Genomic DNA, 27,558 nt, shown 5'->3' on the forward strand with positions numbered 1-27,558 from the left:
AATTATCGACTCTATAAACCTTCGATACCATACGAACGTGTGACACTACAAAAATGTTCTTATTGGATTTTTTCGAATTTTAACCTATATGGAAGTGGTCTTTTTAAATGGACATCACACTTGCAATTGGACTCCATCTTTACCTTTTTAACCTTGACCAACAATGCCCAAGAGCAAAGCATTCCAATGAACCTTTATAACGTTTTTGCAATACGTTATTTAGTTAATATATATAGGAGTATTCAAAAATGCGTCTTTATTTCTTAGTAAGAATGATTTTAATCAATGCGCCTAGCATGTGGCCAGTGCCAGAGCTCGATTGGTTCCATTGTCCCAGCTGTGCATGTTCAAACGAATCCTGGCGTTATCTCTGTGATAAAACTGTCTTAGCGAATAGTTAGTACAAGTAGTTTTCAAAAAGTCCTAATTTAGTTTTACATTTTCAGTGCCGCAGGTGCTTCAAATCTGCTTTTTTTTTTTTTTTTTTTTTAAATAATGATTATGATTACAAAAGAAATATGTCATATGTAAATATGCAATGAAAGAAAGAAACTTAAAGAAAATAACTTTTTGTTAGTCTAATTAATAATTAATTAGTAATTATATAATGTGAGAAATTTCTGAACACGCTGAATATCTCCAAATCGATTTCTGATTCCACATTCAAGTCCTGTAATATACTAAAAACTCAAATGCATTTACCTCCATTTGGTTAATACTCCGCATACAGTTTGTTACTGTATTTACAAAGGCGAAGTTAACATTTTATTTAATTTATATTTTTGGAGAAGTATAAGTTTAAGCAAAAATCATTACTCTACATCTGGGTATTGCTCTGATCGCGCAAAGTTTTTTCAAACTGTAGGTCTTTAAATACTTCACTGCAAGGGGAGTTAGTGTTAATAGGTTAGAGTATGCTACGGTTACATTAGTATGACTACCTTGTTTCTCTTAGGACATCCTCGAGTGAGTTTACACTATTCCGCAAGGACATGAGCTCAACTTTATGTTTTGCTTCCTCAGTTTCTATTTCAAGTACCAAGCGCCTAGCTTCAGCTTTATTTTCATTAAGTTTCTCCTTACAGGCCTGGATTACATCGTTCAGTTGGTCACTACTCTGCAAAACACAACACACCAATTTTCAAATTAGTGGTAACTGCGGAATTATACTGGTTCTTTTTTTACCATGTTAGTGAACTCATCATAGCCTTCTATCTTCTCCAGATTGTGTTGCTCTTCAGCCTTTTCCATGGTGATCTTGCAGTGCTGATCATAAGCACGGGCTATCTGGCTCTCGTTTTCGATCATCCATTTCATTTGATGAAGTACTGTTAGCTGCCTCACTTGAATTTGCTTCAGGAGGGTCCTTTTGTTAGAGCGTGCTTGGATATTCATCTTATTCAGACTTTTCACTTTCTCGTGTACTTTCACGTCATGAGAGGTTTGCAACTGGCGATACTCTTCGGCCAACTGCTTATTTTGCTGGCGCTGAAAATTGACACCAGATGTATTCGGGTAGTTTAAAATTCTAAGTTTAACTGTTGTATACTTACCAAGTTTTTCAAGGACGATGTAAGGTACGATTCAATTGATTCAATAGATGTTGAATCGACGAAGTTTTCACAATTATTATTTTCACTATTATTTTCAGTGTTCGGATTGCCCTTAAAGATCATCATGACTTCTTGGCGTTGCACCTGTTTTTTCTCCATCTCTATATAGTTTGAGTATTACTTTTCGTCCAAAATTCTGCAAGAAATAAATGCAAGTAAGCACGGCAAAGCACGAAAAGTTGCCAGCTAATCCAAAATGGCGCCGCAATAGTGTTGGAAAAGTTTAAAGTGATGACAAACGGTCAAATTTAAATCTTTTACGTTTGCAGAAATTTCGTGGACGACGTATTAAACTAAAAAGAACGGTGGCTTGGACAAGCTAATAATAATTAGAACATTACAAAGTCGCTGCTTTTCGGCAGAGCTGAATTAACTTTACATAAAAAAAGGAGGTTTGAGAGCGCCACTGTCGCGTGCGAGGAGGTTCGAGACCCGCTGTAAAACAACCAGTGCCGGTAAACGGCACTCACAAGTGTTCGCAAACGATGTTAAATTAACAGTGCTCGAGAATGATGATGTAAAATTAACAGTTAAATGAACACATAACAATAAAAAAAAAACTACTTAGACAATTTTGTGCGCTGTGATGTGATAACCAATCCAAAGTTGTTAACTATAATGAATTGTCATCAAATATTAAGCGGTGCCTGCAATGCAGGTGACCGGTGCTTTGCAATTGGATCCGTGGAAGGCATACCATTTACAGTAAGAAAAGAATTTTTTTCTCTTTTTGTGGCCATTCGCTAAATGCGAATGTGTGTGTGTATGTGCGTGAGTGAGTGAGAGTGAGTTCGTGTGTTTTTATATTGAATTTTCCCTTTGAATACGTACATATGTATATACATATATCAAAATCATCATCATCACAATCCTCATCATCATCATGCATACAACGAGATATAGATATGGCTGGAAGAGCAAGAGGGCGAATTTACCCACATTTAGACGTAGTTAATAAACTTTTTTTTTTTGTGTTTTGCCCTGCAAGCACCAACAACACGTTTGGCATAGATATTGGCATAAGCAAGACACTTAATGTTTTTATTTACATATTTGTACATATGTATGTATGTTTGAATGTACACATACTATATAAATACATATACATATATATGTATGTACGTACATGGTGGTCAATTAAAATTTAAAAAAAAAATATCACATGCAAATGTTGAGTTATTCATACACAACCATATACATAAATGTATATGTATATATTTTTTTTGGCATATCGTATAGTTTATATTAAATTGCATTTACATAAATAATAAAAAAATTTGCCATTTATTAATTACATTTAAAGGTCAAGAGTGTATGTGCAAGTGTGTGTGCTGCTGCTGCCGCTCCAGTGAGCGAGAGAGAGTATCTTTCTGAAGTACACGCGTGTGTGTGTGTGTGTGTGTGTACCCTTCGATTGGTCAGGTGGCCTTTGTTGCCCTAATTTTCAATATTCTGTCCCCGCTAACTACCAACCTAAACACCCTTTATTATGAACTTTTTTATCGTCTTTGTTTTGGTTTCGTCGAATTAACTGCACTAACGTTTTTGTAAAGTTTCTACATATATTGTCGCCAACCCCCACCCATACGCCCACCGCCATCACAATAGGCAGCTGTTTGTGCTTACATATTTGCCATCTGCACTGTGCCTCTCCCTTCCTTCCCTTTCCTTCGTTTTGTTTCTGTTTCGTGTTTGTCTCCGCATCCGCATTGCTTTTAATTATAGTATTTTAATAATTAATAGAACACGTACCCCAATGGCGCCCTCTGTCTTCTGCTAATGTCACACATCAACCCAGACATTGTGACGCGACTCTCCTCCTTACCCCCGACACACTCCTTATCACTTATGAAACCCTTATGCGCATATCCTTGCATAAGCAAAATAAATATTGCTTTTTTATGGAGCTCTGACACTTTCCCGATCTGATAAATACATTGTACAATATTAACAATGACTGATTTTATGACCACGTTCTTTAAATTCCAATAAAATTTGACAAATTTCTCTCTCTCAATGGTAGAAATCGTTTGACTATATATCTCAAAAAAGTTTATATAGCCATTATCCTACTGGATTTATTCAAAACGGCTGTGTTGAAATCTAATCTAAGCTTTATTAGCTATCAATACCTTGATTATTTCCAAATCAACATCGGATAGTTGTTTGTGGTTTAATGTTAATTAAATGTATTTACTAGAAATGCATACACTACATTTGATCTGAAAATGACTTGAAAAAAACTTTGTGTGTCGCTGCGATAAAATGGCTAAGATAATGAAAAGAAAAACATATCAGCGACAGGGCAACAAATAAATCATTAAATACCCATAAACAGGTAAAATGGTAACAGGTAAATGTGATGTGGTTGGGTGGCAAGGCTAAGCAGTCTAAACTGATAAGCGCACACACTCAACATACATACATACACACACACATACTCACAATACACTCAAGGAGTTAGAGAGGTAAATGTGGAAATGAGGTCTTTAAAATGAAAATAAAAAAACAGCTAAAAAAAAAGTTCACTTACAACCGATAATTTCTAATGGAATTACTGAATCAGATTTCATTCTAACACATGTAAGGCGAGATTTTCAAAAATTTCTGTATAAAATGGGGAAAAGCTCCTCCCCCAAGAACAGTATCTTTTAAACTAGTAAAATTTCGATATATTAAATCGATTTACCCCCAAAATTGACCATTCGCACGTCACAAAATCTATTTTTAAATCCGATACTGATAAATAATAAGCATTGATCAGCATCAAATTTTTTGATCTATAAAAATATAGAAACACAATTATCAAATTTTTTGAAAAAAGCTGATAGAGTGAGCTAATCAAGACTATGTTTAAGTTATTTCGGTAGTTTTTATATTAACGTAACGTGCGCCAAAGTGCCCGATAATGCTAAGGAGTGGAGATATCATGTACTTATTGTAGTGCACATTAAAGTCGATGTGACTTAATTTTTTTGCTTGTATCATTTAACACACTTATGCTAATAAGTTAATCTGAATTTTATCTCAATCATTTTTTTTTGTCATTTTCCGCAGGCCTATGCCGCCGGCTGTAATGTGGTCATTTTGGCCAGCACATTTGAACGTGTCCAAATTATACCTGGAGCCAATCATGGCTATGTCAAAATCTCCGCCTTGGATTGCAGCACGGATACGGGAAAAATAGCCGCAGCCTATGAAAATAAGATATGCATTTTTGAGCCGACACCAGTGATTGAGTCGAGCAAGCATAATACACATTTTCTGGACTACAGGTGAGAGATTGATCATGACAGAATCAAAAAGTGGTTGTATAAATATTTACTTTTATTATCATAATTTCAAATAGATGGGTACAGACTGGTTCCTTTACCAGCCATTCGAGTGTGGTGACATTGTCGTGGAATTTGGAGGGCACACGTCTCCTAACCGGTGGCACCAATATACAATTGTGGAAAAGTAAATCACCCACACATCAGCAAAATGAGGAGGAACACACAGGTAAGTTAGCCGACAGACCGACCAGTCCCATATGTAATTATGATATGCTAGACGAAACGATTGTTTACTTTTCCATTGATTGTGTTTGTTTGTAGGTGTGAAATTTGAAATTGGCGAAAGCAAGGAGTCCAGTAAACCGGCCAATAACCAAGGGCAACCTGATGATGTGTCCACCTGGGAGAATATTTGGTCATGCCAAACGGCAATACCCATTTACCATATGGCATTTAGTCCAGATGGCACTCTATTCGCCACATGCGGACGCAACGATCGTTTGGTTAAGATTTGGTATGAGAACAAGCAAGTTCTGTTTCCGGCGGCCAAAGTAACTACTTCAAGGCAAACAACAACAGATGGTGGCGGCACAGATCTGGGTGGTGGCGGTGGCAATAGCGAATTGAATTTCACTTATGTTTATATTGCCCATCCTCGTGCTGTTTCCAATATTGTTTGGCGAAAGACAAGCAAATATATGCCCAAGGGATCGGTGGCCAATATGCTGGTTACCTCATGCCTGGATAACATTTGTCGCATTTGGATCGAGACAGTTTTGCCAGATGATGGTCTAGTTAATATGACGCAATTCGATCCTTTGGCCTCACAGAATCCAAAATTTCGTACGCATCGCCATAAGCATCGGTTTATGCAGCGTTTGAAGCACATGAAGACCTGTTTTCACATACGTCGACACATGAAAGCCGGCCACAATGCCAATGTGAGTGGGATTGGACCAGGAGGCATTGGGATGGGCGGCGGACCGGGTGGTGCCGGCATCGGCATGGGTGCAGTGGGAAATTCACCAGCCAGTTTTACCAACTATCAGGGACCCATACCCTCGTTGCCATCATCGTGTAGTGTCCATGATTTCCATTCGTATGGGTTTCATGGGTCGGGAGTGACGCCAGGCATGCATTTCCATTTGGCCGCTTCAATCAATGCTGAGACGGATATACCGCTGGTGCCATCGATGCAGACCTCGGACCCGACCAATCAGAATGTATTCATTTTACATTGGCTTAACAACAAGGAGATGCATTTCACCCTCCAGGCGGAGGCCATACTCCAAGAGTTGACCAAGAAAGTGATTGATGAGGAGAACGGCCATGCATCAACCAGTGGTGGAGCTGGCGGAGGAGGAGTTGGCGTTGATCTGCCCGATGATGCTGGTCATGCTGGAGGCAGTGGAGGCAGCGGTGGGCATGGCCATCAGATTCCATCTCACTCACATGGAGCCCATAAGAAATACATTCGTTCCTCGAAATCTGTATCTGTCGACGATAGCGGCGAGGAGTATAGCAAATATTCACAGCACACAGCGGGCACAGGACTCCATTTGAACTCCATGTCCAATACGACATCGCAGAATTCCCTAAATAATGATCAGCATCATCCAATTACCCAACTGGTCGATTCGCTGGATAATAAAATTGAATGCCTCCTCCGTGATTGGCATCAGAGTCCAGATTTGCTGTTTGCCATTCATCCAGTTGATGGAAGCTACTTGATATGGGTAATTGAGTGGCTGGATGATTACTATCCGGGCTCGTTTCGTCAGGCTCAGGTTTCGTTTTCGACGAGAATACCATCGGCATTTCCCTTGGGCGATGCCATGTCCATGTCCACCACTGTTAGCCTCTTCAATACGGGCACCCATCCGCTAGTATTTCGCGATATAGCGAATAATGTGAGGAGCAAGGATCATCAGGCAGATGATTCATCATTGAAATCAGATCAACATTCGGGCCAGACATTTGACAAGCATGACGAAGAGCAAGAGGACGATGCTGCTGGTGACCAGGACAATGAGACAGATCGTATGGATCAAGATGATGAGGCGGCCGGAGATCGTAGTGGTGCAGCTAGCACATCACAGGATTCGGGTGCCACCGGGGCCGGCTCCACCAGTGCATTGCCATTAAATGTCTCCCCGTCCGTTTCCATGGTAACCAAACACTCCAATGGCACGCTCAATCTCTGGCAATTGACATTCGCCTTTAAGACCAAGTTCACCCAAGTATTAAGCATTGGCCATGTTAGCCGAGCCTCGGGTCATCGTTTCCGTGTGAACGACATCACATGTCATCCAGTGTTGCCACTCCTGGTGTCTACATCGCATCATAATTTGCCCGATTCCACGGAGGTCAAGTCTCCGATGTCGCCCTTCGAACAACCTCTTGCTGGAGGACCTGGTGGTAGCGGCGGCCTCGGTGGAGCAGCAGCATCATCATCCGGTGCAGCCGGCGGATCTGGCAATACCAATTCCAACAGTGACAAGGATATCTTTACGCCCACTGGCTTCTGTTCCGAATTGATTCTATGGCGTGTCGACTCAGTGGGTCCTCTTTGCCATTCTGGTGGAGTGAGTGAGCTGGCCCGCATCAATTCGCCGGAGATATCGGCTTTCAGTAATGTAGCCTGGATACCAACTCTTCTGCCTAGCACCACTCTGGGCAGCTACAGCAATTCGCCATCGGCCTGCTTTGTGGCCAGCGATGGCGAAAATTTGCGTGTCTATCAGGCTGTCATCGATGCCCGTACGCTACTGGCCGAAATTTCCTGCTCGGAGAATTTGAACACTTTACACAAATCGCATTCGCTCTCCTCGATGATCTCGAATGCATCGAGCACTCTGAAGGCTCAGCATCAGCGTTCTGCGCAATTGCATGACAAGCTCAAGGTGGTCTCGCAACAATCAACCGCTCGTCCCGGCTGCATCCTACAGCTGGATGCCATTTCGGATGCGAAACACGATTGGCAAAATACCCAGTTCCTACATGTGTTCCAGGCGCAATTGATTACGGGAGGACAGCGGGCGAGTTCGATGGATGCCCACGACCTTGAGGCGGACCCGCGTCTGAATGCTCTCCTCGATAGCGATATGGATGCTATTGTGGATTTGCAAAGGAATGTGGATTTCGAGGAACCCTTCTATATAGTTAACATCGAGAAGACTCTTAGAGGCAGCACCATACATATGTGGCGTATAGTCATTAGCTCCAAACAGCAGAATTCGTTTCTTTCCGAGACGGCAATGTATGTGCCCGATAGTAATCTAACCCAGGAGCCGGATGATCAGCAGGATCAACAGCAACCGCAGCAGCATCATCAGCAGCAACAACAGCGACGCATGTCCCAGGGAGCAGAGACACTTACGGGAGCCGAGCATTTTAATGGTCAAGTGGAAGCTCCACATATATCCATTACTACCAAAAAGGTTTGCACACAAGAGCTACCCCTGCCCGAGGGTGTGGATGTTATACATGCATCACCAGCAGCAGGCCATTTGAGTAGCTCGAGCATTTATCCAGCATGCTTTGCCCCTTATATAATTGTAACGGCCTGCTCCGATTCGATCTCACGTTTCTGGAAATGCGAACCTCTTAGACAAGACAGCGATGGAGACGATGGCTTTGGTGATGCCAAAGGGAAACAGTCCGAAGAGGCGGATGCCTATCACTGGTCGGAATGGAAGATGTTTAGCCGCATACAACAATCGGCTATCGAGATACCAGGACAACCACTTAACATCAGTGCCGCATATTCGGGTCGCATAGCCTGTGCCTATAAGTACGGGAAGAGCTTCACTCGTCCCAACAAGGGTGATCCTGACTCGCGGTATGTCAATCTCTGTGTGGCCATCTATGAGTGTGAGAGTTCGGGCGGCAGTGAATGGGTCCTGGAGGATACTATCCATTTGAAGAATGTTCATTTGCCGAGAATTAATATCGGCCACGGCATTGATCTTAGCTATCTGCACGACAGTCGATTGTTGGCCAAGAAACAGAGGCTCAATCAGGTCCTGCACACGTTTGCCCACGACGACAGTCGTTCGCCTCGCAGTGGCGAGACAACACCCGAGTTGGCCGTCACTCGTCAGCAGTCGGCAGCTGCTTCTGGTCTGCTCACTGTGCCCAGTTTCAGCACATTGCAATCATTGAGAAAGAGTATAGCGGAGAATGGCAACACCTGTCCATTGACCCAAAAGCATTTGGTACAACTCGATTGGGTCTCCAAAGAGGATGGTTCCCATATTCTTACTGTGGCTGTGGGCAGCAAAATTTTGCTGTATACTCCAGTTAGCTCCGACATCGCCCAGGCCAACATTAAAGCCATGAAGGAGTCACGATCCGTGCATCGTCCCATTTTGCGTAAGGCCAGCTCATTGGCTCAACCCAATTTCGTGGATGAAATACGTTGGATGAAACTAAGACAGATCGATCTACAGACTGCCGATGGTTTGCCCCCGTTGCCCATGCAAATCTCTTGGGTGCGTGATGGCATTCTTGTGGTGGCCATGGATTCGGAAATGCATGTGTATTCACAATGGAAGCCACACTATGGTTCCCTGTATGTGGGCAATGGTGGACTGGGCTCTGCTAGTGAAGATTTACCCGATACGCGTAATTTGCGTGATGAGGATTTGCGCTCCCTGGCCAATGAGTCAACCCAATTGAGGCTAAAGAATGTGGCCTCTATGCCATTGATTAGTAAGGTGAGCACCGCCAATCTTCAATTGTTGTCGCACGACAAGAAAAGACGCCTGGGTCCTGGCGCTGGCAATGCAAGCATGGCTAATATGAATGGGGCAGCAGGTGGCCACCATCAGGATGAGCCAACCAGCGATGATTACATGACCGACTTCGGTCTATTCCAGGCATCGAGAATCGCTTGCCCAGTGTTGCCTCAGTATCATCCCAAGCAGCTGATGGAGTTGCTAAATTGCGGCAAAATTCGTTGGGTCAAAGCCATTCTGGCCCATTTGGTGAGATGCATGAGCGGCACGAATTCATCGAGTGTCACCCAGGATGAGGATGGCTATGCCAGACAGCGCAGCTGGTCAAGATCAAGAACCCTAAGCATTAGTTACACAGCAGAAACGAACATACAGGCGGAGCACAGGGGCAGCACCACACAAATTCCCGAGGAATTGATGCTGGACTATGCGGAGATCAACTCGATTCCACCCTTGCCGCTTTGGGTACTGCTCAATGCCGACCGCGAAACACCTGGCCAGGGCAATAATTCCGGCTACGAAGCGGACAAGGATTATGATGAGCTTTTCGATATGCACAATTCGGAGGATAATCTAGATGAGCTGCTGTGCGATGGGGTCGATGGGGGCAAACGTCAAGAGCGTCGCCTCTCGCTGCCAGAGAAGCAGTCAATCTCACACTTTGGACCACGGCAGGGACAACTGTTGTCGCGTCTATTGACCCACACCCATTTGCCGGGTCTTTCGTCGCTGGATCAAATGCATTTGCTGGCTCTAGCAGACACAGTGGCCACATGCAACACCGATTTCTCGGATAAGTTTGCCACCGATTTGAACAAGGGCAATGCGTCCAGCAGTGGCGTATCAGGTGGCGCCAGCAGTGGTGGCCTGAAGGAGGCCAGCGGTGGCGACTCCTTAGATGATTGTGGCTTGCGTTTCCTTTTGGCCATGAAACACTTCACCTATTTACTGCGGTGCCTGCCGCTGCAGCAGCGTTCCCAGTTCCAGCGTCAGGGTGTGGGCACTTCTAACATTGTCTGGGCCTATCACTCGGAGAGCGAGGAGGAGCTTCTTAATTTGATACCCAGCTACACTAAGGGAGATCTACGTTGGGCCACCCTGAGGGATCTCGGCGTGGGCTATTGGCTAAAGAACATCAACACTTTGCGCAAATGCGTGGAGAAGCTTGCGAAATGTGCTTATCAGCTAAAGCAGGATCCTTTGGATGCGGCCATCTATTATCTGGCCATGAAGAAGAAATCTTTGGTGTGGGGCCTGTTCCGGTCCAAACGTGATGAGAAGATGACTGCATTCTTTGGCAACAATTTCGCCGAGGATCGCTGGCGTAAGGCGGCCCTCAAGAATGCCTTTGTCCTGCTGGGCAAACAGCGATTCGAGCACGCGGTAGCCTTCTTCCTTTTGGCCAACTCTCTGAATGATGCTATTGAAGTGTGCATGAACAAACTGGAAGACTTCCAACTAGCTCTAATCATTTCGCGTCTATATGAGGGCGATGCTGAGGGCTGCTACTATCATCGTTTGCTGCACGAGCATGTTCTCGGCACGGATGCAGAAACTGGTCGCTGCGATGAGAGTAAGGCACACCCGGATCCATTCCTTAGGTCCATGACCTATTGGACCATCAAAAAGTATCAGGAGAGTTTGAATACTCTGCTCCTGAATGGAGTGGGCAGTCTGCATAGCAGCTATCGGGAGGAGGATCTGCTACGGCCCGAACCGCAAGCCACCAATCCGAACGTTTTCAATTTCTACATATATCTGAGGACGCATCCTCTGCTGATTCGTCAGAATATTGCCCTCTCGGCACAGGAGAAGCGTATCGCGCATGTGGCACTGTCCGGCTTTAATTATGCCGGCGAGGTGGCTTCCACTTCCGATAAGCAGCTGCAGCTGGAGGATTCGATAACACCCATTGAAAGACAATTGTATTTCACCACGGCTCACGGTCATTTCAAATCCGGCTGTCCAGCACTTGCTCTGGAAGTGCTAAATAAATTGCCCATGAAAATCAGCGATGACACCTCCTCGGCCAGCAGATTGGGCAGCCAGGATGTGCAGCAGCATCAACTGCAACAGCAAAAGGAGCAAACCAACAAGGCCGATCTCATCAATACGGGCATTATGGATCAGTGGGGCATGGGCGGTGGCGGCGGCGGCAGCAGCACCACTGCTGACGCCTTTGATTGGGGTGCACCAGTGGCGGCCACTGAAGTTGAAGCGAAATTCGAAATCAAATGGGATGACGACGACGAGGAGGATGATGATGCTGATGAGGCGGCGCCTGTGGCTGCGGATGATGAGATGGCCACGCCACAACCTCTCCAAGCAAACCACAGGAGCTCCCCAATGGACAGCAAAATGGACATTATGGCCCAGCAACTGAAATTCGTGGCCTGTCTAAAGATACTTATGGAGGAGCTATCCACTCTGGCCACTGGATTTGAAGTCGATGGCGGTCAGTTGCGTTATCAGCTGTACATGTGGCTGGAGCGCGAAGTGGAAGCTTTGAAACAGCTGTGCAACTACTGCAGCTCCGAGCAGACCACTGAGACAAATGATTCGGATGCTCAGGACGCAAAGGATAATGATAAAATGAATGCCAGCATTATTGCCAATAGCGGTGAGAGGCCAACTTTGCACGAGATACTTATGCAGGATAAACAGGACTTTGAAGCGAAGGTGATGCGGGCGGCCAAGCGCAAGCGTTGGCTCAAAGGTAAGTGGAATCCACTTTCTCCATTTATTCCTCATACGTTAACCATGATATCTTTTTTTTGTTGCTTCTTTTGCAGCCAACGAAACTCTACTGCGGACATTGCTCAGCTATTGCTCACTACATGGAGCTAGCGGTGGTGGCTTGGCCTCGGTGCGGATGGAATTGGTTCTACTGCTACAGGAACTGCAGCAGGAGAAGACGCAACAGCAGTTGCTCAGCCCCTTGCCCTTCCCCACAACCTTGCCACTACTGAGTGCTTGCGTGGCTGGCAATAAGACTGTTATAGCCGATCCCATTAAATATTTGCAATCCCAGACAGTGGACATGCTGCAGAGCATCATTAAGGTGTTGCCCTTCCCGGGCATCGAGACGAGCGCCCTCAGTGAGATATTTGTGCTACGCGATCTGGCGGTTGCTCTATCATCGTGCATCTATCAGTCGTTATGCGATTCTGAGAGCTTTGTGGTCAACAATTCCGCATTCAATGGCTATCCCAGTCCCGGCATTGAGAATATTGCCAAAATCAATTCCTCATTTGAGTGCAGCTATCTTGTGGGTAGTCGTAATGCCTATGGCAGGCGTCGCAAGTATTCAACGGATGAGCCAGCTGGCATATGCACTACCCCATCCAAATGGCCGGGCGTTACCAACTTGAGGGCTCTGCTGGCCCGTGAGAAGGATGAGGATGTGCCAAAATTGAATGTGCTGTTGCTTGAGTCATTTATATCCACTTATATGGCATTATTCATTTACTCGTTGTCCACTTGCGATAGCCGATTGCTTTATCGCCTTAGCGGACAGAATTTCAGCAATGACACTTGGTCCACACTCTTTGGTGGCGGCATGAAGAAGCTACTAATCAAGCCGGCGCCAAATGGTACAGCAATTGCTAATGCTGCTGGTGGCTCTGCCTCTGGCGGTGGCGGCTCCACCTCAGAGGAGCCCGCTGATGAGAATAGTGTGTGGAATACGGTGACATCCATTACGAAGCAACGCATGAAGTTGAATATGAAAATTTTAGGTAGCTTTAGCCAAAATAGCTGCTCATCCAACAACATGAAGGAGGATAAACCAACATACCGAGAGCAATTTATGCCGCCCGAGACATCTATGTTGTCCTACTTCCTAACCAAACCGCCCTGCACCGGTAAGTTTTATATGGGGAAATCTATCTTCTAGTGTAAAGATCATCCTTCTCTCCCCATAGAATGTGATGACTACGACACCGATGACTCACACGAATCGGACAACGAGGAGGAGGAAGATGACGATGATGATGTGAATGTGAGTCGCACACAATTGCGGTCCAAGGATAATACTGAACATACGAATCCCACATCGTATTCATGGAGCATTCTGCGTTTGGCCCTCATCAAAATTAGTACACACAAAATCCAAGAGTTTGTCAAGGTGGCCGGCATTGAATTGCAGGGTAAGCGACAACTCTCCTCCCCTTCTTGTTATCCTCCTCTCACTTTAATGCTGCCTATCTTTAGATTTGCCCGTCATTAGCCCCTTGTCACATGAAGTGCTACGCACTCTCAATCGTTGGCAGGAATTCGCTTTAAGCGATCTAATTGCTCGAGGTCCGCCCACGCGTCATTATATACCTGGCTGCTATGCGGAAAGTGGCATTAATGGTTTGGGCATACACAAGTATCGTTCGCTTTTGAACAAGGATAATACACCGTTTGTATCGGGCTCATCGGCTGGACCCATACGTCGTCTATGGAACTATTTGGTGCGACAAGAACCGGCACAGGAAGTTTTCATAAAGAGCATTTTTGGTAAGAATACGGAATCGACCACAAGGAGCTTGCATCATCACAGCAATCAGCATGACAATGAGACAGATGAAGGTAAGTGCCCGTCGCCAAGAAGAGTCATGCGGACTAATCTCTACTTTTTCGGTTCTTTTTTCCGTAGGCCAATCGCATTCTACAAATGAGAACACAGATCACATTCGCATCATTCACAAGGACCATGAGTCCATATTATCTTTCTGCCTGAAGAATAATAGCTCATCCATGATTGCCTTTGCCAATCCTCGGGAAATTCAAGAATTTGACATCTCGCTGCTATTGGAATCGCCAAATTGGTATGAGGATGAATGCGAATACGATATGATGAACTTGTCCAAAGATGCCGATACCAATAGCTCGGCCTTCCTCATCATCCAGACTCAAGATCAGTGAGTAACATCAACATAACAATCATCCATAATTTCAAAACCACTAACTGTCCATTTCCTCCTTTCCATATCTTAACAGGAATCAATATGGTTCGAGTAATGCCTATAGTGAGTCCAGTGTTAGCACACAGAGCGCCTCGCAGTCAGGTCGCGGCACTTCCATGGTAAGGATTGGTTAATGATTGATTATATAATGAATCAAATTTAAATAAATCATTCCTCTCCCAGGTCCTACGCCACAAGGTGGACAATGTTAAGCGCATGAGCGCACATCCTCTGATGCCTTTGTATCTAACTGGTGGTCAAGATGGCTCTGTCCAAATCTGGGAATGGGGGCATCAGCAGCCCGTGTGCAGTCCACGCACCTCTGGCACTTTTGCCAAGGTCACCCGTTGCCGCTTCTCCGAGCAGGGCAATAAATTTGGCATCGGCGATGGCGATGGCAATTTGAGCCTCTGGCAGGCCGGAATTGCCTCACAAAATAATCGTTCGTTTATAGTAAGTACAAATTGCAACATTTTCAAATCTAATATATGCATATATATAATATATATTTTATTTCCAGACCTATCAGTGCCACAATAAGACACTATCCGATTTTGTGTTCCTTGGCTCATGCAGTCTGCTGGCCAGCGGTAAGTTGAAAAATTGATTCTCTCACTTAAGACTGCTTTGCTTATCAAGTCTTTGTGCCTTTCGTTCGCAGCTGGTCAAAGTTCCGAGAACAAGAATATTAACATTTGGGACACTTTGTTGCCGCACAAAAAGTCCTGTGTGTCGGGTAAGTTCGCAGACATAGTTCTATAGAAATATTTGTATAATTCTATGTGAAATATTTGATTTTTACAGCCTTCACCTGCCACGATCAGGGCTCATCCTGTTTGGTTTTTGCGCCACAGCATCAAGTGCTCATCTCATGCGGCAAACGCGGCGATGTTTGTGTCTTTGATGTGAGACAGCGCACACTGCGTCATCGTTATCAGGTACTGAAATTCCAGATACTCCTCTCCATAAGTCATTCTAACAATCATCATTCAATCTTAGGCACACGATAGTACCATCAAGTGCATAGCACTGGATCCGCATGAGGAGTTCTTTGTCACTGGCTCCATTGAGGGTGACATAAAGGTGAGTGGAGTAACTGTTACCGATTGGTAAACAAAATTGATCTCTGTTTGTTATTGTTTCTGTAGATTTGGGATATGAACCAATTCATGCTCATCAACACTTTCCCACACGAGCATGCCAAGAATGGCTTCTTCAAGCACACCGGCCAGGGTGTCAGTCAAGTTAATGTGGATCCATTTGGTCGCCTCTTCTCCTGCGGTTCGGACGGCTGTATGAAAGTTCGTCTGCTGGTCGAGAAGGATAATATTGTTCACTCTGTGTATTAGTTAGAAAACGAAATGAAAATCCAAAGTAACAAAAAAACAAAAACAAAACAAAAAAAAAAACAGAAAGTAAAATTATGTAATTGTATCTGTATGTAAATTGTTGCACGCGCGTGTGAGTAAAATGTTAATTATTATTATTGTATTGAAATATTTTTTTTTTTTTGTTAAATGTTAATTAAATTAATTGTATTTTGTTTTTGCTGCTACTATCCTTTTTCCAATCAACAACTTTTTGACGAACCTTCGTTATGTTTGTCTCTAATTCAATGAGTATTTCCTATACAGACTATATGCTATATAAATATATATATATATATTATTATTATTATAATTATACATAAAACGATCTATATATATATATATCCATATACATATACTACTTATTATATATATATATACCTATATATATTATACACAATACCACTATTATGCTTTAAATCAATTATTAAATTATCTGTTATGATTATTATACTTAAACACAACACAACAACAACAACAAGACATTCGACAGTATGCTAAATTATATGCTTATGATTATATACTTGTATATACACACATATATTAGGGCGGATCAATATTTTTCAAAGCCAAAAGCGTATACAACAATCGGATCCTCTTTAAATGAATGATATTTGCTTGAATGAAATGAATTAGACTTGAGACAAATCTAATTGGAAATTACTTAAATACAAATTCTTAGTAGAACCAGATTTTTGTGTACGCTTCATTTGTTTTTTTTTAATTGTTTTTGGCTTCATACAAATTGTCCCGCCCTAATATATGTATATATATATATATATATATCGGACTACATAAACGTCTATGTATGTTTTGCCTAAACAAAAGTAAAAAACCCAATCCTAAATCAATTAATTAAATAAAGTGCAAAAATCGTAAAAGTATTATAAAATCGAATGTGTCATCTTTATTTGTGGTCTCACGATAATCCCCAACGACTTGTTATGATACGATAGATTGACGTAACAGGCCGAAAGTAAGAGTCCATTACATTGATCTAACTAAACAAATATACTTTCTTTTCTATATACTTTTCAACAAGACAACGATCCTAAGCTTACGTTGGCTGGCCTACAACATCTCTCTCAATGAATCCAATTGGGCCGTTGAGGGTTGAACGGGATCGGAGTATGATACATTTGAACATTTTGACGTCTGGGCTTTTAGGTGAAGTGATGGGAACCTACTCAGACTACAATACTATTTTCATCGGGTTCATCGCCTTAAAGAAAGGTAGATCCATCGGGTATATTCCGACCCAATCAAAATAAGACAATTTGAATGATTCGAGTGCTTTAAAGCATTCTAATGCTTGGACACTCAATTCTTTAGAGTAATGTATTTTTTTTAGAGATTTGACATGTACTTACATTTACAGTCATGTATTTTATTGTGTAGTTGCCATTCATTCGATTTGAATTCGATTCGTCTTTGATTTTTCTGTCATTGTAATATTGAAACAACAATTTTAATATGTTAAGTTCTAAGCAACTGAAAAGGCTCTTTCGGATGCTGAACTACTTGAAAAAGATTGGAAATCGTTCTTTGTTATTCGTCCACTTATAACGGGAACAGTAAAGGTAACGAAAAAGACGAATACAAGTATTTCTGTCACTTACTTTAACAATTAGTGAGAACAGTCAACATTTTGTACTCTCTCATTCTGAATAATTGAATACTGTAGAGTAAAAATTAAGGTACAGTTTTTTTTATCATATAGCTCCCAAGAAAACTATCGGAGAAACTTCTTTGCTTGATTTGTGATTGGCAACGAAGTATTATCCTAACGATACTCCCTTAGAGCGGTTAGATAATTTAAGTGACTTGGATGTACTTTTGGACGGTAAATTAACTATTAATCCTCATATTCTTACTACTGTTAGTAAGCGATGGTCTAGGACCAAGGACCAGATGGACCGGGGTTGTAGGTTTGAGAAAATTCATAAAAATTAAACTATGAAGACTCTGAAAGATTCATTTGATTAGAAGGAATGGGCGAACCAAAGTGTAGGTAGCCATTTGCAGACAAATTTTGGCATAAACGAATTCTGGGAATGTTGCAGAGCGTGGTGGGTTTTGCTTAAGGCCCATGTCTAGGGCGGACAGATACTGGAGCGGCCTAGAGGCAACCCAAAAGTTAATACCTGAAATTGTAAATTTGCGCCACGACTAACCAGAATTAATAATATTCATCGGCTCATGATCATGCATTTGTTTACTATAGCTGACACACAGTGCGTATACGTTATATCTGTCACCATCGAGTGTTCTCCACTGCAGGTTAACGCCTTCAATTTTGAGGTTTACTTTAGTAGCGAGAGGCAAACAAATCGTCGACTTTTGGCAAACATTTCATGGAAGATACAAAACGCTGGGCATTCCATACAATCCTACGCTTTAATGGACATCAAACAGGTCTATGTGGGATCCAACCTCATATAATCATTGAAAAATATCACTTTAACCTCTTTAAAAGGTTTATGAGTTTAAGTTTTATGAATCATTTTATTTGAAATGCTTCCTTAGCATAGAGAGCGAAGGAGTTCAAAGTCAATTTGAATCAATTTCCCTTTTCCAGTTTTCATTGTGTCAGTTATATATTAACTATATATCAAATAATATACATACATATATATGTACATATGCAAAGAGATGAGAGTGAAAACAAATGAAAGCAAAAGATAAAATGGAATTATCAAAATTGAATTAGTTTCTTGATTTCCGTTTTTGCCATTGAAAAGTGTTTTTCTCATTTTGTTCTCGCTCTTTTTTTGGTTTGTTGTTTTTTTTTTTTTTATGTTTTATTTTATTTTGTTAGACAATCAAACAAATTAGACGCCATATGCCACCATATATGGGGATAAAAAAAAATGAAATGGGTAAAGAATGGGAAAAGAAATAATATTGGATAGCCAAAAGAGGAATTATTATGTATCGAGCGGTGAATCAACGGAAACGCATCCGTTGAAACAAAATAATAGAAAATGGGGAAAAAATTAAATAATCAAAAAAAAAAAAAAAGAATCGAATAGAAATGTTGGTTGTTGGTTTTTTTTGTTGTTTTTCTTCTTTTTGGTTTTTTTTGTTTTTGTTTTTGTTTCTTCGTCGTCGTCGTCGTCAATGTGGGCTTGGGAAGAGGGCAATGGGCGGGGAGGCAGAAGGGGTGTGGGTTGTGGGGGAGGGGAGATCCCCGCCGTCACCAGCTCGTCGATGGATTCATGACCTCGGTGGCTTAATTAGCTTACTGGTGGGTGGAGGCAATTTGCAGAAGCCAGCTGCATCGAAAACGGGAAGTAACTCGCGCACACGCCCCGGTATCGAGCCATCCAACATTCTGTGGACAAGACAACCCAAATCAGTGGAGAATTAGATGGGAATGGGGATGGGGATGGGGCAAGAGTGGGGTGATTACCTCCGCTTGTAGTCGATTTTGGCGCCTTTTAGGGAGATATTCGCATCGGTTGGAAAGAATGTGGCGTCATAAAAGTTCAAGCCGTTCTGCAATAAAATATTATACTCGTCCATTGAGGCCAATGTGATGCGTATAACAGCCGGCGGCAGTTCACGTCTCTCCGGGCGTTCGGCCTTCTCGACTTGGTCGGCCACCGAACCACTGACACCACCTAGACCAATGTTTTTCGAGCTGCTGCCTGCAAGATATTGGGCAAATTGTATGAAACCAACTTCCAATCACCACTTGGGACTCTACGATACTATTTCCGATTAGTGTGAGATTCGTATGATATTTGATTGCTGTTAGTAGAATTTTGAAACATATACTGTATATACTTATATACTTTACTTCTTATGGCCGCTCTGCGCAAAGTCTGCAACGTCTGCTCACCTTCAACGCCCACGCCCTTGTCGGATGAACCACCAGCTCCGGCAATGTTGCTGCCCGATATGTTGGATGTGGTGATGCTTGAATAGATATGCAGACGCACCACCTCGACAACCGAGTCGAACTTGTACATAGCATGTCGGATATCCTCGACGGGCAAGTCCTCGGGCACATCCAGTACATAGAGCGTGAAGGTTTTGCGTGGTCGGCATGGTATGGCAATCTACGGAAATCGTACAAGATCAAAGTGGAAGTGGGATATGGTAGACGAGACAAAAAACACAAAGGAAAGAGCATGACGGTGAAGATTGGATTAAATGAATCGGAAGAGCCAATTGTATTGTACCTACTTAGTATATACATACATATGATGTAGATACATACATATATGGATTTTATAGGATGTGTGTATGAAGGATGCGTTATACTCACACTTCGCGACAATGATTGCTGGAATAAATTTATTTGATTTTTTGTTGATTTTACTCTGATTTTTGGTTTCGTTTCGGTTTTAGTATGATTGGACTTATGCATTTTTGGTCGGATGGACGGTAGGGTAGGGGGCGGGGCGATTTGATACTCACTTTGCGATAGAACCGCGCTCCAGTAACCTTATGGAAACCCTTCTTGAACACCGCCTGATAGTCATCTGGATGTGAGAATTTAAATAGAATTCCTGTAGCGGTTTTCGTCAAACTGAAACAGCCCTTGAAGCTCATTTTTTCACATATTAAAGCGGCACGTTCCATGGATAGTTCATAGGAGGGTGTCAGTAGGAAGGCCCCTAAACATAGTCATAGATGGTAGGGATTAGAGAAGCGCTTAAGGGCAATTAGTTTATATATATATACATAGATTGATTAGCACTAAAGTTCATGCGATTAAATTTCTAATTTTATTTGAATCAAAGAACATTGGGAATTACCCTTGGTTAGGAAATTATCCGGTGATGATATTTCCGAGTCGGAATCATCATCTTGTTGTTGTTGCTGCTGCTGCTGTTGTTGCCCAGAAATGCGCTTATCCGACCACTTGGGCTCTGCAGATAGCTTATGGGCAGCCACTTTGGTCACTATGCCACTTGTAGGACGCGGCGATCTAGGATACTCATTCTTTTCACACTCCAAATCTGAAGTATTACCAATAAAAGACATTTTGATGCAAGCAATCGAAAGCTATCAATTACACCGAAAACAGATCGAAAAAAAAAAACCCAAAAAAAGCAAACAAAACAAAAATTATATTAAATTGAATTCGAATTCAAAACTTGAGATGTTTTCGCGAAAATTTTGTTAAAGCAACTGAAACATGGTTACAGTTTACCCATGGCTTTTATATGCTTCGCTGGCCTCAAGCTCTGCCAAATGAAAGGTTTAACTGGATTGAGATACATGAATACATCTATCAGTATGAAAGAGTATCTTCTTCTACTGTGTGTGTCTGTCTAAGTGTGTGTGTGTGTGTGTGACAAGATCCGTTCATGGGCATATTGACTGAAATTGGAAGTTCTCTTGCAATTAGACAATCCTCAACGAGTGGGCGGTGGGGCCTAACGATTACAATTACAGGTTGACGCCATCATAAGCGACATCATCATCGACATCATCATCATCATCATCATCATCATCGATTTCATCGTGCAACTGTCACAAAAGAAGCGCCAAATGTTGCGTAAATTTCAAGAACAAACGCAATTTTTATGACATTGAAAAATAAATACCATACATACATATATATGTACATATGTATTTGTATTGTACATACATATATAGCTACAATTTTCCCAACCAACACACACAAAGGCATTAAGAATTAAAGCAAACAATTGAAAATGCTCTCTAAAGAGCCTAAACAGTCAGATGAAGACTGAAAATTTGAATGGCTTTCGAAAGTTCCGAGTCCTTTTTCACCAAGCCATTAACCATATTTATACTACGGCTAGTGACTTGTATTTGCAGGTAGATTTCTTTAAATTGAATTATTAATTGATTACAGTTTCTCGAACAAGACGAACATCATTTAAAATTTCACACCCTTGAACACAAAATGTGTAAAATGGTTGTGAATTTGTGTCTATAACCGCCATTTTGAGTCTTATGGCCGCCATCTTTAATATAGCAGCCTGCAAGCTGCAGGGTCCGTTTTTAAGCCGCCATTTTGAATCTTATGGCGGTTATAGGTTACATGATTTTTGTATCCTTCTTTCATTAGAAAACCCACATCAATCAAATACCTTCCATAATTACCGACTTTATGGGAAAGGAATAAAATTAAAGGATGTTTTATTGATATAGTAGTGATCTACTAACTATGAAAAATAAGTAATTTTTGCGTCAAATGATTTATTGAATAAATATTGTGTAGGCTTGTGTATTGTTCAGTAAATATCATAAAAACATCCATCTCATTCACACCCTAGCTTCTTCCATGTTCAACAATGTTTTGGATAAATCCTTCAGAGACTTTGTTTTACATTCGTAGGTAGTTTAACGTATGTCGGAGCTAACTTCGACCGCGTCAAAGCCTTGCAAGTTTATCAAATTTGATCAAATTTGATACAGTCGTTAAAAGATAGATTAAACTGACAAATGTTTAATTTTATTGTTTTAAAATCGCGTCAAAAGTAATGAAGTTATTCATAAAAGTCACTGTTTTCGACCGTTGGTTCCTATGGAAGCTAAATGATATAGCCATCCGATCTTGTTGAAATTTGGCACATCCGTTTACGGGTGTAATAAACCTAATTGAAATTTCCATTTTCGATCAATTTGAATTTTTAGTCAAATTATCACCACGGTTTGGTTATAAAACAAGTGTGAAAATTTTTAATAAAATAACGATTCGAGATACTTAAAGCTTTCGAACCTAAGTAAGATCATAACTCTGCGATAATTTGTTTAAGGTACACAAAATGTTTTAAAATTAAAGGAAATATAAATAGTTAGTTTGATTCATGACTTTTAAATAAATAAAATTGACCAACAATTGCCGGTTTTGCGATTCGAAAACCCTTGATTTTCGAAAGCTATAAAAGTATAGTATGAACATGGGAAAAGGTATTGGAAAAGTGCTTCGAATCGAAGGTCGGAGAAAACTGCACATAACACTATGCAACAAAATGAAGGGTATTGAAATCAAACCGCACCGGACCTTTTTTTTTCTTAAAGTACATGTATTGAATAGCAAAACCCTATTTGGGTTTTTTAAAGTTAGCTCGTTTTTATTTTATAGCGAGTTGAAATTTTTCATTTTGGGGGTATTTTTTAGTTTGTCATATGAGCTAAATATGAATTATATATCGATTTCTTCTTCATGCATACGACCTAAATCATCCTCATTTATTGTAGAAATATTGTTAATGGTTAAATAAGTTCATTTTATAAATGTTATATAACCCAAAATGTCTTTTTTCAGCTACAGTTCTAGAAAAAATTACAATTAAGCCCTTTTTTAAAGTAATTATGGACGTATTTTTAATTTATAACTATTTTTTGTGAGAATAGTATAAAGGTCAATTTACAACAACATTTTCTTCATTTTGACTTTCATCTTCTTCGAATTGAAATATTTGCTTAGTCCACCAACATATTTCTGCCAGTATAGCATCTGGAGCTCCTTTTCCTTAACTCAAATGGCAAGGCAATTTGATGGTACCGGTCTCCCTGTTCAACTGATTCAGTCGATAGCTGTCGACTAAATTGGTCCAAATGGTGGTGAAGAAAGTGAATTTTCAGCGACATGTGGACTCCAATTTTCGAAAATGAATTAAGCATTCTTTTCACGGACTCGTCACAATTAGGCGAACGATTTTTGCCTAAAAGCCCAACGATGGTCTCCCTTTATCGATGTCCACGCAATGAACTCGTCGCCAGCTAAAACTGTGTTGAAATCTTCAGACTTTACCAATCTCCGAATATCAGGTCCATTCAAAACGCCTAAAACATTTGATATAAGTCAAAAGTATTCGTGTAGATATAAAAAAAAGACTTACCATTTTTTAATTTTGCATCACTAATCTTTGGAAAGATTTGTCTTAAACAGCAAAATACAGCGTCTCTTCTGCCGACAACCATCAAGAAATTTTTGACAATTCCGAGTTTGATGTGAAGTGGAGGGAAAATGATTTTTTCTGGAGATACAAGTTCTTTATGAATTCTGTTGGCATCCTTTCTCCTTCTCACTTTCAGCTCTTAGTTTCCAATTTTTATTTTTGTACTGATCGCCCTCGAACCGAGTGTCCCAATCGCATAAAAAACACATGTGTTTAGTGTAGCCGCCTTGGAGTCCGGTTAGCATGGCAACGACTTTCAAGTCGCAACACACTCGCCAATTGTGTTTTTTGTACTCCACCAATTCTAAAATCCATTTCATTTTTTCAAACGTCTCTTTGGTGTCAGTTCCATATGCAATGGGGATCGATGGCTTTGAATTGTTTTTTTCAAGCAATACGGCTTTCAAACTAAATTTTGAACTATCAATTAATAGTCTCCAATCGTTTGGCCTGTACTGAACACCCATTTCATTCATGAGAGACAAAATATCGTGACAATAGGCCAAAGTATTTTCTTGGTTCACCGTAAAATACTTTTTGAAGTGTTCCTTGCGATTTCGATAGGCTGTGACTCTTGTACCTGTTGCTAACAAGTTATGGGATTTTAAAAAAGATGCTAACATTTCTGATTTTCTCTTCGTTAGCTCTTATTTTGCAACCATTTCATCCAACTTGCTTTGTGTTATAAGAACTGGGTGATTTGATACTGATGGTTCGGGGATATACTCGGAATAATCATCAAATACAGTCGCATCGGGGTAAAGACTAACATTGTTTGTGCCTGAATATTTTGGTACTGGAATATTTTCGGAATGATCCAGGGGCAGTTGCATACTCGGAACGGAGACGTAGACTTTGTTTTTCGCCTTTCTTTTGTTAAGTCCAGCCACATTGTTGGCACAAGCATTACAATTTTTTGGGTCATGTTCTCCTGGATTGTACCACATCATTGGTACACCAAATGCCATTTTTTTTGTTTCTTATGCATCCAGTTAACTAACCCGACATAACAAGCTCTGCAAACTGTATTTGGCGCCCACGGACACTGGACACTTGCACATTTTGCTTAAACTTGGGACTTTAAACTGCGGGCACTTACTGTAAGTTTTGTAAGCTGTGCTTGAGTATATGCCGTTACTTACCGGAGTCAATTGCTATCGCTCATATACAGGGTGCGTACGGTATTTGAGGACTTTGAACTATATTCTATTAGAATCCGAACGGAGAATTTTTATACCATACACCCATAGGGTGAAATGGTATATTAAAGTCGCCAAAATGTATGTAACAGGCAGAAGGAAGCTTCTCCGACCCTATAAAGTATATATATTCTTGATCAGGATCAACAGCCGAGTCGATATAGCCATGTCCGTCTGTCCGTCCGTCTGTATCAACACGCAGGTCTCGGAGACTATATAAGCTAGAGCCATCAAATTTGGTATGTATACTCGTGTAGTATGCACATGTTCAGAGTTAATTGGAATTTCGGCCACGCCCCCTTACGCCCCCAGGAATCACAAAAAACGGTTTTTCTTAAAAAGTATAACAGCTAGAGACATCAAATTTGGTTTATATACTCGTTTAGTTAGCGCGCAGAATCTAATTGTTTAAACTTTTTGCCACGCCCCCTTCCGCCCCCGGAATTTACATAAAACTGATTTCCTTAACAACTATGATAGCTACCGACATTAAATTTGGTATGTAGACTAGCTTAATAGACGCGCAGATATTGGCTATTTAAACATTTTGCCACGCCCATTTCCGCCCCCCGAAAATTAAACAGAACTGATTTTATCAAAAACTAACAAAGCTTAAGTCACCAAATTTAGTATGTATACTGGCTTAGTATGCGCGCAGAGTATATATATTTTAATTTTTTGCCACGCCCACTTCCGCCTCCATAATTAAGAAAAAACCGATTTCCTCCTGTATTTTTTTGACTATCGCATTACACATTCGGCAGACTAATTAATCTTATCTATTTCTACCAAACTACCAAATTTTATTGAAATCGGACTAGAAACATGCAAAATATGAGTATGAACGTATTTTACTAAGCGGTCCACAAGGCCAGAATTGGCCGTTGGCTAGTGGCGGCGCTAGAGTGTTCGTGTGTTCGTAGAGTGAGCGAGATAGCACATAGTATAAGACATGTAAAAACAATTTAATAGACAAACATTTGGTTTTCGAAATTTGAAATATTTGTTTCACCTGGTGTATGGTATACCCGAGTCGACGAGTCGACTTACTTGCTTCATTTTTTTATAAATTACATATGTACATACATATATATATGTTCCGTTGGATATCTCGCTTTAAAGAACATACGAGAATCTTGCAATTTAGACTTAAATCACTACAAACTTTATCCTTTTTGAAAGTATGTATGTCTGTTCTCACAAAAAAATAGTTATCAATTAAAAATACTTCCAAAATATTATTTTCACAAAAAAATAGTTATCAATTAAAAATACGTCCATAATTACTTTAAAAAAAGTCATTTTGGGTCATATAACATTTATAAAATGAATTTATTTAACCATTAACAATATTTCTACAATAAATAAGGATGATTTAGGTCGAATGCATGAAGAAGAAATCGATATATAAGTCATATTTAGCTCATATGACAAACTAAAAAATACCCCCAAAATGAAAAATTTCAACTCGCTATAAAAAAAAAAAAAACGAGCTAACTTTGAAAAACCCAAATAGGGTTTTGCTATTCAATACATGTACTTTCAGAAAAAAAAGGTCCGGTGCGATTTGATTTTTGGTGTTGCACAGTGTAATGAAACAATTACTTGAATTCAAAATATGTTATTAAATATTCAGATCGATTAATTAACATCTAATGTTTCTCATAGCTATTGTTGATGTCCATTTAAAGGATCCGATAATATTCGAACGCTTTGGAATACCAGAACAACCTCGGAGATTGCAAGTAAATCTAAAAAGGACATCTCAAGGCTGTCTGCAGACATCGTAGGCCATTGGAAAGTCCGAGAGATCAGAGATTTTGAGAATCAAAGCCATAGAAACTCATTCAACTCAATTGGATCTAGCCATTTGAATCGTTTCAGTCGACATTTAGATATTGCCAAAACGGAAACTCAAAATAGAGAAACTGAAAATGTTCGCAGGATTTATGCCGCCCTCGTACTAAAACGATGACATAAATGAGACGATTAGGAGAGAAATTAGCGCCAAATGGAGCTTGGAATTCATCTTCTCACCAGTCAGGTGAAGGGAACGGCGGAGGGAGGATTCGATGCCCATGTTTATCCCACCAAAGTAATGAAGACATTTAACTTTTTTTTTATTTTGTTTTATGTCATTTCCATAATATGTGTGGGTTTATTAATAAATTATTTTGTTGTTGTTATTGTTGTTTGTTTATCTTTTTTTAAATTAATTTTGTCAGTTTCTGTTGCTGATGTTGTTTTTCTTTGCTTCTTTATTTTTTTTTCGTTTTGTTTTTGTTTTGAATATTTATAATATTTTCTTTCATTTCATTTCAAGTTGTTCTTATGTTTCGGTTTACTTAAGAATATGATAATAATTATAATAATGATAATAATAAAAACTACTAAAGTGGTTTTCTTTTTCCATGGCAACTATAATTTCAATTTGCATTATCGGTATAATTTATGTGTAAAATCAAGGTACAAAATCAACTTAAGAAGAAGTTGCGTATCCGTACAGGAGACGGATTTAAGG

At 40.7% G+C, this 27,558-nt stretch overlaps 3 protein-coding genes across 4 annotated transcripts; 1 reads left to right on the forward strand and 2 right to left on the reverse strand.

Moving 5' to 3' along the window:
* Positions 1-697: 697 nt before the first annotated feature.
* Positions 698-1,796, reverse strand: cona (corona). Its single transcript, XM_068298691.1, has 4 exons — positions 1,554-1,796; positions 1,186-1,488; positions 942-1,117; positions 698-881 (listed from the first exon to the last, which is right to left on the reverse strand). The coding sequence occupies exons 1-4, from the start codon at positions 1,710-1,712 to the stop codon at positions 818-820; spliced, it is 702 nt and encodes a 233-aa protein (XP_068154792.1). The 5' UTR covers positions 1,713-1,796; the 3' UTR covers positions 698-817.
* Positions 1,797-2,148: 352 nt separating this feature from the next.
* Positions 2,149-16,838, forward strand: Rbcn-3A (Rabconnectin-3A). The gene is made up of 15 exons (XM_068298778.1): positions 2,149-2,318; positions 4,671-4,888; positions 4,963-5,114; positions 5,210-12,343; positions 12,420-13,490; positions 13,551-13,775; positions 13,840-14,202; positions 14,270-14,534; positions 14,614-14,698; positions 14,763-15,032; positions 15,100-15,169; positions 15,241-15,315; positions 15,384-15,517; positions 15,579-15,662; positions 15,728-16,838. The coding sequence occupies exons 1-15, from the start codon at positions 2,232-2,234 to the stop codon at positions 15,926-15,928; spliced, it is 10,434 nt and encodes a 3,477-aa protein (XP_068154879.1). The 5' UTR covers positions 2,149-2,231; the 3' UTR covers positions 15,929-16,838.
* A 1,890-nt stretch (positions 16,839-18,728) lies between these two features.
* Positions 18,729-21,047, reverse strand: LOC137583509 (uncharacterized). 2 transcript variants are annotated; one of them, XM_068298564.1, is made up of 5 exons: positions 20,713-21,047; positions 20,372-20,571; positions 19,791-20,010; positions 19,359-19,596; positions 18,729-19,280 (listed from the first exon to the last, which is right to left on the reverse strand). In XM_068298564.1, the coding sequence occupies exons 1-5, from the start codon at positions 20,939-20,941 to the stop codon at positions 19,163-19,165; spliced, it is 1,005 nt and encodes a 334-aa protein (XP_068154665.1). In that variant the 5' UTR covers positions 20,942-21,047; the 3' UTR covers positions 18,729-19,162. The 2 variants fall into 2 exon arrangements, with proteins under 2 accessions (XP_068154665.1, XP_068154664.1); XM_068298563.1 differs by having other exon boundaries at positions 19,749-20,010.
* Positions 21,048-27,558: the final 6,511 nt, after the last annotated feature.

This window comes from Drosophila tropicalis, unplaced genomic scaffold (assembly GCF_018151085.1).
Source record: "Drosophila tropicalis isolate 14030-0801.00 unplaced genomic scaffold, ASM1815108v1 contig_867, whole genome shotgun sequence".
Taxonomy (NCBI): domain Eukaryota; kingdom Metazoa; phylum Arthropoda; class Insecta; order Diptera; family Drosophilidae; genus Drosophila; species Drosophila tropicalis.